The 16,374-nt window shown below is 33.8% G+C and overlaps 1 protein-coding gene across 16 annotated transcripts in view; it reads right to left on the reverse strand.

The window, feature by feature from the left end:
* The window catches only part of Aldh-III (Aldehyde dehydrogenase type III), a 70,792-nt gene that overhangs the window by 44,687 nt on the left and 9,731 nt on the right, over positions 1–16,374 (reverse strand). For 6 of the 16 annotated variants that reach the window (XM_073956688.1, XM_073956685.1, XM_073956677.1 and 3 more), the window contains exons 2-3: positions 8,589–8,689; positions 2,487–2,564 (exon numbers count right to left, since the gene is read on the reverse strand). In XM_073956688.1, coding sequence (XP_073812789.1) covers positions 2,487–2,564; positions 8,589–8,664 — 154 coding nt within the window. In that variant the 5' untranslated portion in view covers positions 8,665–8,689. Of the gene's footprint in view, positions 1–2,486; positions 2,565–8,588; positions 8,690–9,262; positions 9,506–16,374 lie in introns of those variants that run through there. The other 10 variants (XM_073956687.1, XM_073956679.1, XM_073956691.1 and 7 more) reach the window with 5 other exon arrangements.

Raw genomic sequence — 16,374 nt, forward strand, 5'->3', positions numbered from 1 at the left:
CATTGTGATCATCCTGACTATTGAAGTATATGTGTTGTATGTGATGATATTGTTGTGATATGATGGGGGTTTAAGTCGGCTGTTGATGAAGTGATTATATATGCGGCTATATGGTGAAGTGTGAATGTAGATGGTGATGATGTGAAGTAGAAGTGTGATATGTTGTGTGTTATGGATGAGGTTATATGATGTTACGTGTATGTACCATCCACTGTGAGCATCCTTGCTACGATCTAGTGACTAGGCTTCTCCCACCCAGGTACGTTAGGAAAGATTTTCTTGATGCAGATAGAGAGGTCCAATGGTACACGCGAGAACCTTTAGATCAACGAGTATATTAGGCAGGTCTGCATAGAATTCACATTGATGCAGTTTCGAAGGCAGTACACAAATACAGTGTGAATATCGTATTAGAAAACCAATCCCATCCATCGCAGCAGAAGAACGCCAGCCGCCAAGGCAAACATGAGTGGTTTTAATCCAATAGGAATTCAGACGATGCAGCCGCCTAAATTCGTGTTGGGCCCGAATTCATAGCTCGATGACTCCTGATTCTTTATGGATGTAACCATGGTTTAATAAGAAAGGTTAGCCAAAGCTTTATGGCAATTTAAATTTTTTCATTTGAGTATGCCTAAAACTTCAAAACAATATAAACAAACTGTGTATGTGTGTGTGGTGTTTGAATAATATGCCAAACAATTTTAAAAACAATCGAATTCAATGATTTTTAAAATTGTTTTTAGACCATTTGTATGGAAGAAATTGGTGAGATTTGCATTGAAACAATCAGTTTATCATATTCACAACTCGATTATGTGGAGAAAACTTAACTCTTCATTCATTTTTCGCGTTTTTTATAAAATGCTCAAAAAATGCATTGTAAACAAACCCACTTGTTGCTTTCATTTTGAAGTTTTAGGAATTCAAGAAAACAAGGGTTCTATAGATTATTTTCATTTAAATCTACCTCTTTACTTATACCATGGATGTAACCAGTACAGTAGTGCGGTTCTGTAACTCATTTTTTGAATTGCGGACAAAAACCGGTAAAATTAAAATGCTTATAATTTCGGTAATTAACTATGTTTTCGGTAAGTTAGCGACAAAAATGTAGTCGTACAGTTCTACCAATAGCAAGTGCTGTCAACATTTTTTTATTCATAATTTTGCGTTTAAATTTTAACGATTTCTGTCGGACTAAAAAATGAGTTAAAAAACGCATTACAGATAACTGAAAGATATACGAACGAACATATTTGTGTTTTGTTCAACAACAACAACATATAGACTGACAACCGAATACAAATTGTCTAAAACGGGATTTCATCCAAACACACGTGGGGTCTAAAACCATTATATCGAGGCACATCTTTGATCGTATCAAAGTTAGTTAGTTCCCCTCGTTAGCCTAGAGGCTGAGTGTATAAAAAGATACAAAACCCACTGATTTTTACTTACAGCTTTATTAATACGTCTTGAAATAAATGATATATTTTTCAAAAACAGATGTTTTGTAGTAACATTTACAGTACCGATATACTAAAATCAAAGACATAAATACAACAAGATAAGAAATTTTTTTGCTATCATTCTTCAGTGAATGGCTTATGAATTTAACATAATGCTATAACACGATATGGTGATATAACATTTTTTTCTTTTATACATTTTTACGTATTTAACCGAATTTACCGATCCAATTGATATGGAATTATTCTTGAATAGATCCTTGAATTCATAAATTTAGTTTCTGATACCATTACGTAAATGTTCCTCCTTGGTTGCGATTTTGAATTAACTGCAACCTGTTAAGGGTAATGTTTCTATACATAGTTTCGTAAACATTTTTTTGTTGCATGCATTTTGTCTAGTCTTAGTTGTATTTATGTATGTCTTTGCTAAAATTTTACCGCAAAACAAAAAATGGGCATTTTTAAATTGAGCATTGAAAATGATGCGCCACAATAATCAATTAATAATGACCACATTGTTGGAGTTCTGTGCCATTTTAGTAATCAGAATGGTGAAGCAATTGGTTCCCTATCCTTTTCAGTAGTTTTGTCATGGATTCCGACCGAAAAAATAATGTTCCTGGCAATTTTGGTATGATCATAATTAGTGTCCCTTTGTAGGCAATTTGGCTAGAATTTTCTAGTTTTTGAAAATATTTTCCAATGGCGCACAGTACTTTGAAATCGGAAATTATGAAATGATAAGGTTTCGTAAAACGGCCAGCTGATTGATTTCAATCCGTCAAAATGTTTGTTTACGTTTTCATTCACGGCCTTTTTACGAAACCTTAGCATTTCATCATGATCTGTACTTTGGTAAACAGTTCCCATGTAGCCCCAATACTACGACAAAAATGTTAGGGAAAGGAACTCTTTCTTATATGGAATTATCTTATAACCGCTGTCTTGCACTTCCAGAACCGACATAAAATGTGGATATAAATATATGTATAAGGAATGATATATTCTTACCCAAGTCAATGATTTCGACATTTTCTCTTCGTTCCACCTGGAACACATTGTTATTTTGGTTGACAACTCCATTGTTTTCTGGAAATAAAAATAAAACGAGATTGAAGAACTGAATAAATGACTCAAAATACTCGCAAGTTTTGTTAATATTAGGTTTGTTCGTTAACCCAAAATTGTTTACAAATTCCTACAGACTTTTACAAACTGATGTTCGATAACAAACTGAGAAGTACTTGCAACTTATTGTTACTTGCGAAGTTATCGAACCAACCTATTGCAGAACCTGTATGACAACATTTGTAGTTTTATTACATTAGGCGGCAATTTTTCTCGTTCTTTTTAAAACTTTCCTCTTGCGTTTATACAAGCAATTCTGTTTCGGCATTATTTTCGGCAAAAACGAAACGTATAAAAGGAATTCCCTGAAAATTGCCGGTACGAGCAATTTTTTTCCACTTCCATTCCCCTTACGTGTCTCTCTTACAAGCTGAGACTTACCGCAAGTAAACTTGCCTAATGTATATTGGGACTAACTTACGATTGATTTAAAAATATAAAAGAAAATTGTGTTTATATTCGGTCTGTTCCAGAACTGCAAGAATCTACTTATTTTTACTATTTTTTTCGATAACATAAAGGAAAAAATGTTATCGTAGTAAAAAATAGTAGATTCTTGCAGGTTCTGGAACAGAGCAATTAATTTCATATTAAAGAAAACATTTTTTTATAAAAAACTACAACTAACTACAATGTGAAAAGAACATTGGAAATATATTTTTTTTTTCTTTTAGAGTACAAAATATCCCAGCTCAGAATAGTAGGTGCAGGCTCGTAGTTGCCTAAGTGCAGTTTAAGGATTGTTCGAGGATAATTTTGAAAAATTCATCGAAGGTAGTACTATGGTTCTGATTACAAAAATCAGAATAATAGTCCTACATTACACTGAGGGGATTTGCCACTGCCGAAAATTTTGATGTTGTGGTCATCCTTCTGAGTGCAATTGCACCACGGTCGATCCCAATAAAGTTCAATAAATGTCGCCACAATGCACTTAAAGCATTTTTATACCCTCAGGCTTTAGACTGATGAGGTTATATACACACACACATTGTTGCTATAAAAATATGCCACATCGAAATAAAGGTTTTATAGCCTAGACAGACGGCAGTCTTAATTTGCTTTAACAGCCTTAATTCAAATTAATTTGAAAATTATCCTCATTTTTAATGCACAAAATCAAACGGAATTTATAATAAATTTAGCAATTTCAATATGATAATGCTGTTGAAAATAAATTGTCTTTTGTCAAATTTTCATGTTTATGAAAATAACAAGTAAGAACGACGTTAAGTACGGCCGGGCCGAACTTGTTATACTCTCCACCACGAGTTATATTGAAGTAAAATGCAACAATCGTTATGAAGAAGACTAATTACCAAATTTCAGCAAATTTCGTCAATACCGACAAATTCATGCGGTAAGTTTTGAGACTGAAAGAAGACTAATTACAAATTTCCGATATTTCGGTAAGATAATGTGGCTAAAACCTAAAAAAACCAAAATTAAGAGGTATGCTTCTATGGGGGATAAAGGAAGACGTGGACATATACTAATAATTTTTCTCAGGAATACTTTACAACCACCTGGAAGACTAAATAACAAAATCCAGTCATTTCGGTGGGATATTGACGTCACAACTTTTAGAATTACGAAAATCGGGAGCTACCGTTCTATGGGGGCTATATAAAAGCGTGGACCTATACCGACAAATTTCATATGGAAAGTTTTATACCACAAATGAAGACTAAACACCAAATTTCAGCCAATTTGGTGGAATATTGAGGCAACAACTTTCAAAATAATGAAAATCGGGAGTTACCGTTCAAGGGGGACTATATGAAGGCGAGGGCCTATACCGACAACATTAGAGGGGAAAGTTGAATACCCCCAACGAACACTAAATACCAAATTTTAGTCATTTCGGTGAGATATTGAGGCTACAACTTTCAAAATACCGAAAATTGGGAGGTACCGTTCAAGGGGGACTATATGAAGGCGTGGACATATACTGGGAAGTTTTTATGGGGGCTATATGAAGGCGTGGACATATTCTGGGAAGTTTTATACCCCGAATGATGACTAAACACCAAATTACAGCCATTTCGGCGTAATATTGAGGCAACAACCTTCAAAATACCGAAAATCGGGAGGTACCGTTCTATGGGGGCTATATGAAGGCGTGGATCTATATCGAACAAATTCCGGGGGAATGTTTTATTCTCCCAGCGAAGACAAAATACCAAATTTTAGCCTTTTCGGAGGAATATTGAGGCCACAACCTTCAAAGTACCGAAAATCGGGAGGTACCGTTCTAGGGGGCTATATGAAGGCTTGGGCCCATACCGACAAAATTCTGGGGGAATGTTTTATTCTCCTAGCAAAGACTAAGTACCAACGAAATGATAGCCATTTCGGAGGAAAATAGAGGCCACAACCTTCAAAATACCGAAAATCAAGAGGCACCGTTCTATGGGGGCTATATGAAGTCGTGGACCTATACCGATAAAATTCCAAAGGAATGTTTTATACCCCCAGCGAAAACTAAATACCAAATGTTAGCCTTTTCGGAGCAATATTGAGGCCACAACCTTCAAAATATCGAACATCGGGAGGTACCGTTCTATGGTTGCTATATGAAGGCGTTGACCTATACCGACAAAACTCTGGGGAAAAGTTGTATAACCCCAACGAAGACTAAGTAACAAATTTCAGTCATTTTGGTGTGATAATGAAGCTAAAACCTCAAAAATACCGAAAATCGGGTGGTGCCGTTATATGGGGGCTATATCAAAACGTGGACCAATCATCCTAAGAGTAAGAGAAACTTCTATACCAAATTACAAAGTCCTATCTTAAAAATTGAGAGCTGTATCTTGATTTCAACAGACCGACGGACGAAAAGACGGACATGGTTATATCGACTTAGAATTTTATTTTATTTATTTTATTTTTTAGACCCAAGGTAGCATCACCATTAATACAATAATTAAGCTTATACACATGACCAGATAATAAAATCATTCACTATTCCGTATAATTCAAATAATTTAACAAAAATCTATATAGCAAATTCAAAGTATAAAGAAAAATCAAAAACCTATGAATGTTTTGGCTCCCCAGCCAATAAATAAAAATCAAATAAATTAAAAAGTTAAACCCAGAACTACCAGGTAGTGGTATCACACCAGCTGATCGAATACGAAAAGTCAAATCCCTTTATAAAAAAAATAATTTTTGTTGTAATTTCCCCAACAACATAAAGAAAGTTTTGACATAACATATTCAAAATTTTACGATGCCACTACTACCTGGGTAATTGTGCCATGCCCATAGCAATTGGTCTGTTCCAGTACTGTAAGAATCTACTAATTTTTACAATTTTTTCCGATAACATAAAGAAAAATATGTTATCGTAGTAAAAAATAGTAGCTTCTTGCAGGTTCTGGAACAGAGCAAATATTGACAACTATAGTAGAGCTGGCAAACCATCGATATTCCCAACATTCGATATTTTCGATATAATGTTTTAAAATATCGATTGCTATCGATATTATCGTTAAGTTGTCATCAACATTAGGTCTGTCTGGTTACCCTAACATTTGTAACAATTTGTACCAATTGTTGCTGGAAGTCGTCTGTTAAGACAAAAAACCAGCAAAAGAGAGCGATTCGAGAGAGATATTTTGTTAGTTCTTTCTCTGAGAGTTTGCAAATTCTTGCTGGACAAATTTCTTCTAGCAAGCACTAGCAATTCTTCTTCCTGAAAACAATCAATCATCTGTTGTTAAATTGTTGTTGATTTATGTATGTTTGTGAAAATTAAAAACAATTTTATTGTGGAAATAACATATGGTCTGTTCCAGAACTGCAAGAATCTACTAATTTTTACTATTTTTTCCGATAACATAAAGGAAAAAATGATATCGTAGTAAAAAATAGTAGCTTCTTGCAGGTTCTGGAACACAGGAATAGTCTAATTGTATTGTTTTATGGAGAACAAATTTGTAAAGTGGAAAAATACTTTTTTGTTTCAATTTCTTTTTTATTTTTAATAAAATACAACGTGTTTGCTTCCTTTATTGGCGGACAAATTGTTGTTTTGGGAAGCCAGCTGATTGCTTGCTGGTTTTTGCTGGGAAGGTGTCTGTTTACTTTTTACAATTTTCTAGCAAAAGAGAATAAAAACCCCTTGCTCTCTGAGAAAGTTCTTGCTGGACAATTCTTGCTGGGAAAGTAACCAGACAGACTTATTAATTTGGAGATGAAAATGGCGGAAATGTCAATGATTTTCTTGAAATTTTGCACAAGTATTTCACAGAAATGTAAAGGAGAATAAACAATTGCTTTTATTTTATTAAAAATAAAAAAAAAATACATTTTATTTTACCGAAAAATGTGTACGTGTGACTACGGACTTACTATTTCACACACACATAACCGACAAGCAGCGAAATTTCTATTTATTTGAATGGATTTCAGGTTAGGGGTTTTTATTCCGATAATATCGATAGGCAAAACTATCTATCGGTATTGAATTTTAAAATAATAATCGATATTATCGATAGTGCCATCGATTTTTTTCCCAGCTCTGAGGGCGAAACCTATAGCTCTGCGTGTTGCGTTCAAAAATACAAAAACAAAATACATGTATTTCAAATTGAAAACAAAAACAATACATGTATTTTGTTTTTGTATTTTTGAACGCACACGCAGCACGCAGAGCTATAGGTTTCGCCCTAAACTATACCCTCTACTGTGACAATCAAAAGCTCTGTTCCAGAACCTGCAAGAAGCTACTATTTTTTACTACGATAACATTTTTTCCTTTATGTTATCGGAGAAAATAGTAAAAAATAGTAGATTCTTGCAGATCTGGAACAGACCAAAAATGTTACTATTCAAACGGAATGACAAATTTAATTATACCCTCCATAATATGGTGGAGTTTCACGACATTTTTATTATATGAAAAAGGCGGACAACATCTTCAGATACCTCCGTCTAAAGATAGTTTTAAAATGTTTACCGAAGGCACTCCTGGGGCTGGATTTTTGTTCTATGAAATTTTGAAGTGAAAAATATTTCCTTTATGATTTTTTTTCAAGTTTTCATTTCATAGAAACAGAATTGAGCCCCTGGTGATCTTGTCTCCAGCGATATAATGTTTTAAGTGAAAGGAAATGAATCCCAAAATAAAATCCATTTTCAAATTGGACTATGTTGGCCCTACTCGACAAATATCCAATCAAATTTATTAGAAAAATGTAGGCATTTATTAGGAACGTCCGCAATCGTTAATGCGTCCACACTAGGCAACACAATCCTGAAACCCCCTTAAATATATAATTTTGGGCTAAAAGGATACCGGTTGTGTAACCGTGTATTCGATCTGCATACAGATATTTCAATTCAAACATGCTGAGGGTATATATCTGTCTAATATATTTTAGTTGTCTAAAGCTGGAAACACATACAACGTTTGAGTAAAGTTTTGTGTCGATTTGGCCGTTTTTACACTGTTGGGCATGATGCCGAAAAATTCAAATTCATTTGAAATATATGCCGACAAACAGATAAACGCTGGACTTTGGCATCGTCGTCGCCCTGTTGTTGTTGTTTTTTTCTCGACGCCCAACGCAAAACTTTAATCAAACGTTGTATCTGTTTTCAGCTTAAATTAGGGATCTGTTTAAGCTAAATTTAGTTCCACAACCCCTGTTATTGTCAATGAATTACAAACGAAATAAGAAGTTAATATAACATTCTCAGGTGGGAGAGTATGCACACATATGTGTTTATGTACATATTCCCTGTCCAATTAGTAGGTTAAACAGGTTGTTAAACACCCATGACGTTACTGTGAACTTCAATGTTTTTTTTTCAATTGCAATTCAACAACTTAACTTATAGTTAGCCCGTATAATAAATAAACCTCCCGATTGTTACACTCCAATTATTTTGATGTCTATGTTATTTTTTTTTAATTACCTTTTTAATAAACATATAAAAATAATATTTGCGTTTTTTTTTCATTCCACTCACCTTCAACATTTGTGGGGATTTCAAGCACAGTATGTTCCGCAGTAACTGCGCCGTTTGTTTCATTTCTGGGATCCATAGTCCAGGTTTTATTTTATCCGTAGCTGTAATTAAGAACAAAATAACAACAACAGGTAGCAGTTAGAATTATTTTACAGACATTCGAGATTGAGTTAAATTAAAAATAAAAATACAGTCGAACTTGTCTATAACGAACTTCCCTATAACGAATTTTTCTGGATAAAGATTAAAAATTAAAAACAGCTTTTGTTATAGTTTTTTTAGCTATTTGACCTACGATGGTTTTAGCAAATAAAACAAAGAGAATTATTGCTATTCATCCCTACGTTTCGTCACTTCTTTGGCGACTTCTTCAGCTTTTTCCCACACATTTTCATCTATTTTAACCACTCTATAGCGAACTTCCCTATAGCGAATACTTCTCTATAACGATGGTTTTTAATGTACTAGTATTCTCACACAAAATAATCTCTCTATAACGAATTTTTGAATAAAATTATTCATTTTAATTTACACAATAAATGTTAAACAAAACACATTCACCAACTGTTTTTTTGGAGTTCACACTAATGAGGAGAAACAAAACTCGTTTATCGATGCTCTTAAAATAAAAATTGATTCAAAATAGTTCCATTTCATTGCTTAAAATGTCTTGCCATTTTCTCCCGGTTTCTCTATAACGTAGTAATTCGTCGGTCCCCAACTGTAACGTTATAGAGAAGTTCCACTGTATATACATATGTATCTATGTATTTACATATGTAGGTATGTCTCTGTTTGACAGACGGCTGGACGTTGATGTGTCTTGCAGTAAAGCTAGAGTTGGACTAAATTCACATTCTCCCTTCTGTCCGTCAATTCAATAACAACAAAAGAAGGAGAAGTATATAAAAAAACACAAAAACATACGAAACGTCATTTCATAAACCTATTCGTATATAGAATTTTTAATATACATTTAATATACATATTTATACAACAGGTGCTTGTAATTAGCCAAGGTGGCAAAAGCAATCGTAGGTATGGTAGCCCCAACAATCAACAACGTCGAAAGTGTAATCCAAAACACGTCGAGTTAACTTGAAAGACTTTCTGCATGCCGCCAGCTAAGGGTTGTTGGAATGAATGTATATTTTGTACGAAGTAAGAATGTAAGGATAAATTTATGAATTTTTAATTTTTCACACACTTAAGACCACATGGCCTTTTCTATACAAATTACCTCCTTCACCGAGAAAAGTTTCGCACCTAATTGAAGGTAATGAAAGATTTGAGTCAGCACAAAGCTGGACATCAGAAAGCTATAATCACAACGCATCACAAAGCAACAACATTAGTTAAGTCATGGTAGGACCATAGCGTGATGTCATAAAAAAGAGGAAACTATCTGCAATCTATAGTATATTAGATGCGGTTTTTCGTAAAAATAAAAATACAGTAATTTCTCGTTACCTGCATCATTCATAGCTAAATTTTGGCGTTTCCTGACCAAAAGCAATTTTTAAGGCTACTATTCTCTCCTCCTCTCAATATATTGTATTCTGGTGCAATACATGGTAGAACAAATACAAGGTAAAGTTAATACTACAACAAATACAACTCGAACAACAACCACAAAGGAATTTGTTTTTGTTTGTAAACCTTAGTGTCAACGTAAATGTAAACAAAACAAGGAAATGTCTATAAATTATTGGAATTTAAAAAACTAAAAATTTTTCACACTTGATTGAATATTTTGGAAAACATGAATGAAAACTCGTTAGATTTTCAATTTGAATGTTTCCATATCATTCCACTAAATGCATAATTTCTCGCAGAAAGTAGAATACTTGCAAAAATGTTTCGGGTCGCTGGTAATTCATTGAAAAAAGAGAAGATGTTTCAATCATTTGCTTTTGAAAACAAAAAATCACATGTTTATTAGGGCTTTATTCTTTTCAAGTTTAACAAAATACCACACATATTAACAAATATTGTACCGCCTCTATAAGCGGTGTTTTAGTGTGCGGCATGTCGTTTGGACCTGGAGGAGGTTACATGTCAATGATATGAAGCCGTCTTTATGGGAAATAGTTTTTTTTCTGATGAATAAATTTGTTCTTGAAAAATATATATCCCTAATATACATCGAACATAGAAATAAATACATAAAATGTCGAATGGAATTTGACACTAACACTACAACCCAGTTCAGTCAGCTGGGTATTGCTGCTACCTTTTCTTGTTCTACCATGGGTGCAATAGCTGCATTTTAGACATAGCTGCATCAATATTTTGGGGATTTTACTTCAATCTGGTTGTAAAATTTGTATATATCTGCACAAGAAAAAAATAGTTTTTTTTCCGAACTCAACACACGAATAAAATTCAACCGCTCTGATTTTGTATTGACAAACAAAGGCACCACAAAAAAAAGAGAACGCAAAGTAAAAAAATTATAATGTTTTTTCTCCTGAACTTGAAATGGTTTTAACTTTAATATTATTCAAACATTGTTTTTTGCTGCATATCACATGCACGTAAGTAATATTGAAGATATCTGTTTCGTTGGGCAGGTAAGCGAATTTAAGTTTCCTGCATTTTGGGCATTCCTGCACAGTAAGTCGTGCAATTTCTGAATGTGCAGGTAAGCAAAAAATACTGTAAATGAAAAAAACTAACAACATGGCGTTGACTAAACTCGGACAGACTGTGGATTATTAAATTTAAATTGAATAATAATACTGCCCAACTTTGAACTTAGCAAGCTTCTCAAGAAGAAACAATAACTTACACAGAAAAAAATACTGCATTTCATGAAAACCTTTCATAAAGCAGAAAATACTGCTTTCTTCTGAGAGATTGAAAAAAGTCATGGTAGAATGATAAAAGGTAGTCGCATCTGTCAAATTTAAGTAAATACAACTTTGTCCCTATTATTATAAGTCTCCTTTTGTTATAGTTTGGATTTATAGCGTCCCGTCATCTTAAAGCTAAAAGTGATAATTGTATTTCAAGAAGGAGATTCTTGGCATTAACTTTCAATGTACAAATCATATTTGTAATGCCTCCAAATTGGTTTATTTTGGGTTTTTAAATCCATCAGATAGTTAAAGAACACATACATATAATAATGGCCCTGTATGTCTGTACTGGAGCGTGTCAAGTACAGGGGCTCAATTCTGTTTCTATGAAAATCTGAAATGAAAACTTTTATAAAGGAAAAAACTGTCAAATGAAAAAATATAAAGAAAATATTTTTCATTTCAAATTTTCATAGAACAAGAATCCAGCCCCAGAACAACAATAATACGTCATGACATTTCATAACAAAAACAAAATAAGTTTGTTATTCATTTGTATTTATGAAAACTTAAAACAACAAATATTCAGTCTAATCCTCGGCTATTCATGGTGGAGCAGGGATCAAACGCAATAACAGCAGCTTCAACAGAAGCAACCACATGGACCCTCTTTAAAACAAATGCTCCCTTAGTCCCGGGCCACACTAAGAGTAATTTCACTGAAATTTTGACATGAAAGTAAAAGAAAATGTAAAATAAAACGGTCTGTTTGTTTTATACGAATATTGCCACAAAGCAAAATTGCAGAACACATGAAACCGTGTACACTAGTTTCTTGAAATTATGCGTTTTTCTCAAAAAAGGCAAAGTTTCATGTCAAGATTTCATTGAAATTACTCTAGTGTGACTCGGGACTTAGCAAAACTTATTTTTCTTGCAAAGCCAGATACCACAGCAATACCCATCATATCGATGTTTATATGCAGAGCAATTTCTTTGAGGTTGGTATGCCTCTCGATTTTTCAACAGTAAGGAGTAATAACTTAAAACAATACGAGCCTCACCCAACCAAAGTTCCTCAACTGCACAGAATGAACAACAAAGCAACAGTTCATCAACAACAGACAACATCAGCAGGAGATATCGTGCAACAACTAAACGATTTCCTTCAACTGCACACCCAATCCTAATAAACGAATAAAAAGATCTTACTTTTTCTGTTTTTATTTAATTTTATCAATAAAAACATTTCTAACCATAAAATATCGACGCCTCCAAACAATAGTATGCTAAGTCGACTTAGCATGTTTTCAAGTTCTTTACATTTTTATATTTAACGTCCTTTAACTTAAATTCTGTCAAATGATCGGACAATCCGAACAGAAGTTATAAACAAATATTTACTTAGCATAGTACTGAAGGTCAAAGAAATTTCCAAACTTTTAGAGCTTGTCTTGCAAAATTCGCTTTTCAGAATTAGCAAACTATTATTTGGAGGTGTCGAACGTTCTTTAACTTAAATTCTGTCTAATTTTGGTAATGATCGGTCAATCCGAACAGAAGTTATAAACAAATATTGACTTAGCATAGTACTGAAGTTCAAAAAAATTTCCAAACTTTGAGAGCTTCTCCTGCAAAACTCACTTTTTAGACTTAGCATACTATTATTTGGAGTTGTCGATATGTTGTTTCGCTGTTTTTATTTTTATTATGGAATTAGTTTCTTCGGTGCATTCACCGAAGTCCTTGCTAACACCAACGGAACAGCCCCAAAACTTGCAGCACTGAATCATCTTTGTCCGTTTTCCGAAGTTCTTGTGGGAATCAAACGGATCAACGATTTGTTGTTCATGCTTTGTCATCAACAAACTTCTTGTAGTTCTGTTCATCTACTCGTTATAACTCTTATAAGATGCGCAAGATATTTTAACGTTTGCCCGAATCTTTGCAGGTTTGGTATGATATTTACCATTAACATCAAGAAAGTCTTTAGTGCCACCAACAGCGGGAAAACGACACCGGAAAGAACAAAACTATACAATAACAATTTTTTCGTTTCATTCGAATGAAATTTTAATTTTAACTGACATGTATGTACATGTGTACACATACATAAGCATTCTGCCAAAATCAATTTGACAATGGTCGTACATCAAATTAAAAATTTGAAAAAAATTGTAATCAGCTGTTAGCATGGAACTACCTTTCTTGTTGTACCATTAAAAACGTGGAACTTTAAGGAATTTTCAAAGTACATAAAATTAATTAAATTTTTGTTGAATTCGTTTGACGATTTACTCAGAGAAACTACTGAAAAGAAATAGATTTTCGATTTATTTCAAAAATGGAGTGGCGTGGACAAATGGTTAGTCAGCATGCCATGATTTATTTTTGTTCATATTTTACAAAACAAAGATAATATTTTAATCTTTATACAAATGCAAAAAAACTATTTGTTTTCATACAATTTTAATAGGAAAGAAGTGATTTTTCGAAGTTTTTAAAATTATTTTTTTATTTCCCGTGTTAAGATATACTATATAATCTGGACTATTGCGGACTCCTCTGTTCGCAAAGCTATAAAACAGACGCAGAAATGAGCAGTCTTCGGAGATATTCAAGTTTTTGCATTACGCCCTTTCCTTTAAAAGTTATTAGTAAAGTTCCGCTAAAGTGCTGATATTTTGCACTGTGCACGGACTAAATTCTCAGCCTGTTTCTGTATGTCGAAAGAAGAATGTGTGCGAATGAAACACGCCCAAACATTAGTTTTTGAAATAATTTTACCATTGCTTTTTCTTCAAAAAAAAAAAAAAAGAATAAAAACACACGAAAGTTTGGACGTGTTTCATTCGCACACATTCTTCTTTCGACATACAGAAACTGGCAGTCTGTTTCTATGAAAATGTGAAATGAAAACTTTTATAAAGGAAAAATATGTCAAATAAAAAAAAATTATAAATAAAATATTTGCCATTTCAAACTTTCATAGAACAAAAATCCATACATGTTAAAGGCCTGCGTACATAAGCTACCTTGCCTGATTGCCTTGCTTTCCTGCTTCATTTCTGACATAATAAAAATAAAAGAATAAAGAAGGCCGAGCAAATTTCGGGTTGCCCTTTCTTTTTTATTCTTTTATCAGAAGTAAGCAAGGTAAGCAGGCAAGGCAGCTTATGTACGCAGGCCTTAAATCTATCAGCACTAGGTTGAGATATTAGATGTTGCCTTTATATTTAAGAAATTAAAAAGAAATTTAGATGCGTACATCTCGTGTACCAGACTAAAATAACACTATAAACTTTTAAATCAAATTTTAGAGTGATTATCCCCTTTGATGTAGAAAATAATATACGTCAAATAAATCCTCTTAGAAATGTTAACCCGGCAAAAAGCTCTAATGTAAATATGACATAAGTTTGGAAGAATTATTACTACATATGTTTACCCATTTCTTCAGGCACCTACTCCGAAAACGTTCAGCACTATTGCGCTTTAATTCAATCAAATGTATTAGAAAAATTAGGCATTTGTTCGGAACGTCTACAATCGTTCAGGAAACAAAATTCTGAAACTCCCTAAATCATGGATGAGCAGGAAGAGCGAGAACGTTTTTTGGGAATGTATGTTTTTGTATCTCCCTTGCAGCGACAAGTTCGACGTGTCCATATGGTTTGTAATATCTACTATGAAAGCAAATTATAGAAGGAAATTAGAACTTTCTTGGGCAGAAATAAATTCGATGTCTTTTGACAATGCTTCAGATTTAAAAAAAAACAGCAGTGAGTCATCTTTAAGGGTATACAAACGTTACAGACTTTTTCCACGACTTAGCCATCTTACTTCTGTGAATGAGGCTCAGTCATGGTAATCAGCCTCGACTTGTTGTAGAAATGCCACAAATGTCCTATGCGTATACCATTAATTATTTTCGCAAAAAACGCCTGCTGATTATTATGGGGACATAAACTCCATATCGAAATAAATGTCCCGCAAAACCATGAGAACCGCCGCACCGCCCTTACAAATTGAAGACAACTTTGTTTTGTCTATGATGGGCAAAACTTGGTTCTGAAATGCTTCAAATATTGCTTTACCGGTTACATTGCTATAAAATGAATTCAGTTTAAAAATTTCTTAAAACTCGTTAAAACAAGTAAAAAAGTATCAGTCGGCATTGCCAACAGAGATATACCCTCAGGCTGTGCATATTGAAACAAATTTTTCCCAAAAAAACGTATGTATTTAGGAGGTTTTAAAAATTTTGGGCGTTTGAACCGACAAAAATGTTGATTAGGATTAAAGATCAAAAGTTTTGCGAAGGAGATACTAAAAGGAATGGATCGACATTGACCATTATGGAAGTGGATCTCCAGCCACTACATATGGTGCCAATGGGGTTTTTGCACCCTTCGGTATGGACTTGCCCCTGAAAAAAACTTTTACCATCGTAATTGAGGCAGCGAATGCAAGTTGCTTCAACAAAAATCAAAGTGATTCGATATCAGGTCTTAAAGTGAACTTATCCGAAATTTTGTGTGGGAGGTACCGGATGGAGTTGACAAATATAATCCATATTTGAACCTGATCTATATCTGGTAGATATATTAGGATGTGTAAAGTATGGACCAATTCGGCCACTCCCTTCAAGAGTTATCGTGCGCACAATTTTTCCTAACATTTTTGAACTTTTGTGGGGGAGGTACCTGAAGGAGTGGACAGATATGGCTTATCTTCGAAGTTAAACTATGTTTGGACAAAATATTACTAAGACCAAATGTTGGACCGAATCGGCAGATCCGTTCTAGAGTAATCTTGCGCTCCAACCACCTCACACGGTGTCATAGGGGTTTTTTGCAACGTTCATGCTATTTTCTCAGGAAGTATGGAATTGCCCCTAATGAAACTTGTACCGTCGTATGGGGGACAGCGAATTCAAGTTGCTAAAACAAAAATCAAAGCGATTCGAGAGATGGTCCTAAACT

This window comes from Musca autumnalis, unplaced genomic scaffold, assembly GCF_047663935.1.
Source record: "Musca autumnalis isolate F117 unplaced genomic scaffold, ASM4766393v1 scaffold_5, whole genome shotgun sequence".
In the NCBI taxonomy this organism is placed as follows: Eukaryota; Metazoa; Arthropoda; class Insecta; order Diptera; family Muscidae; genus Musca; species Musca autumnalis.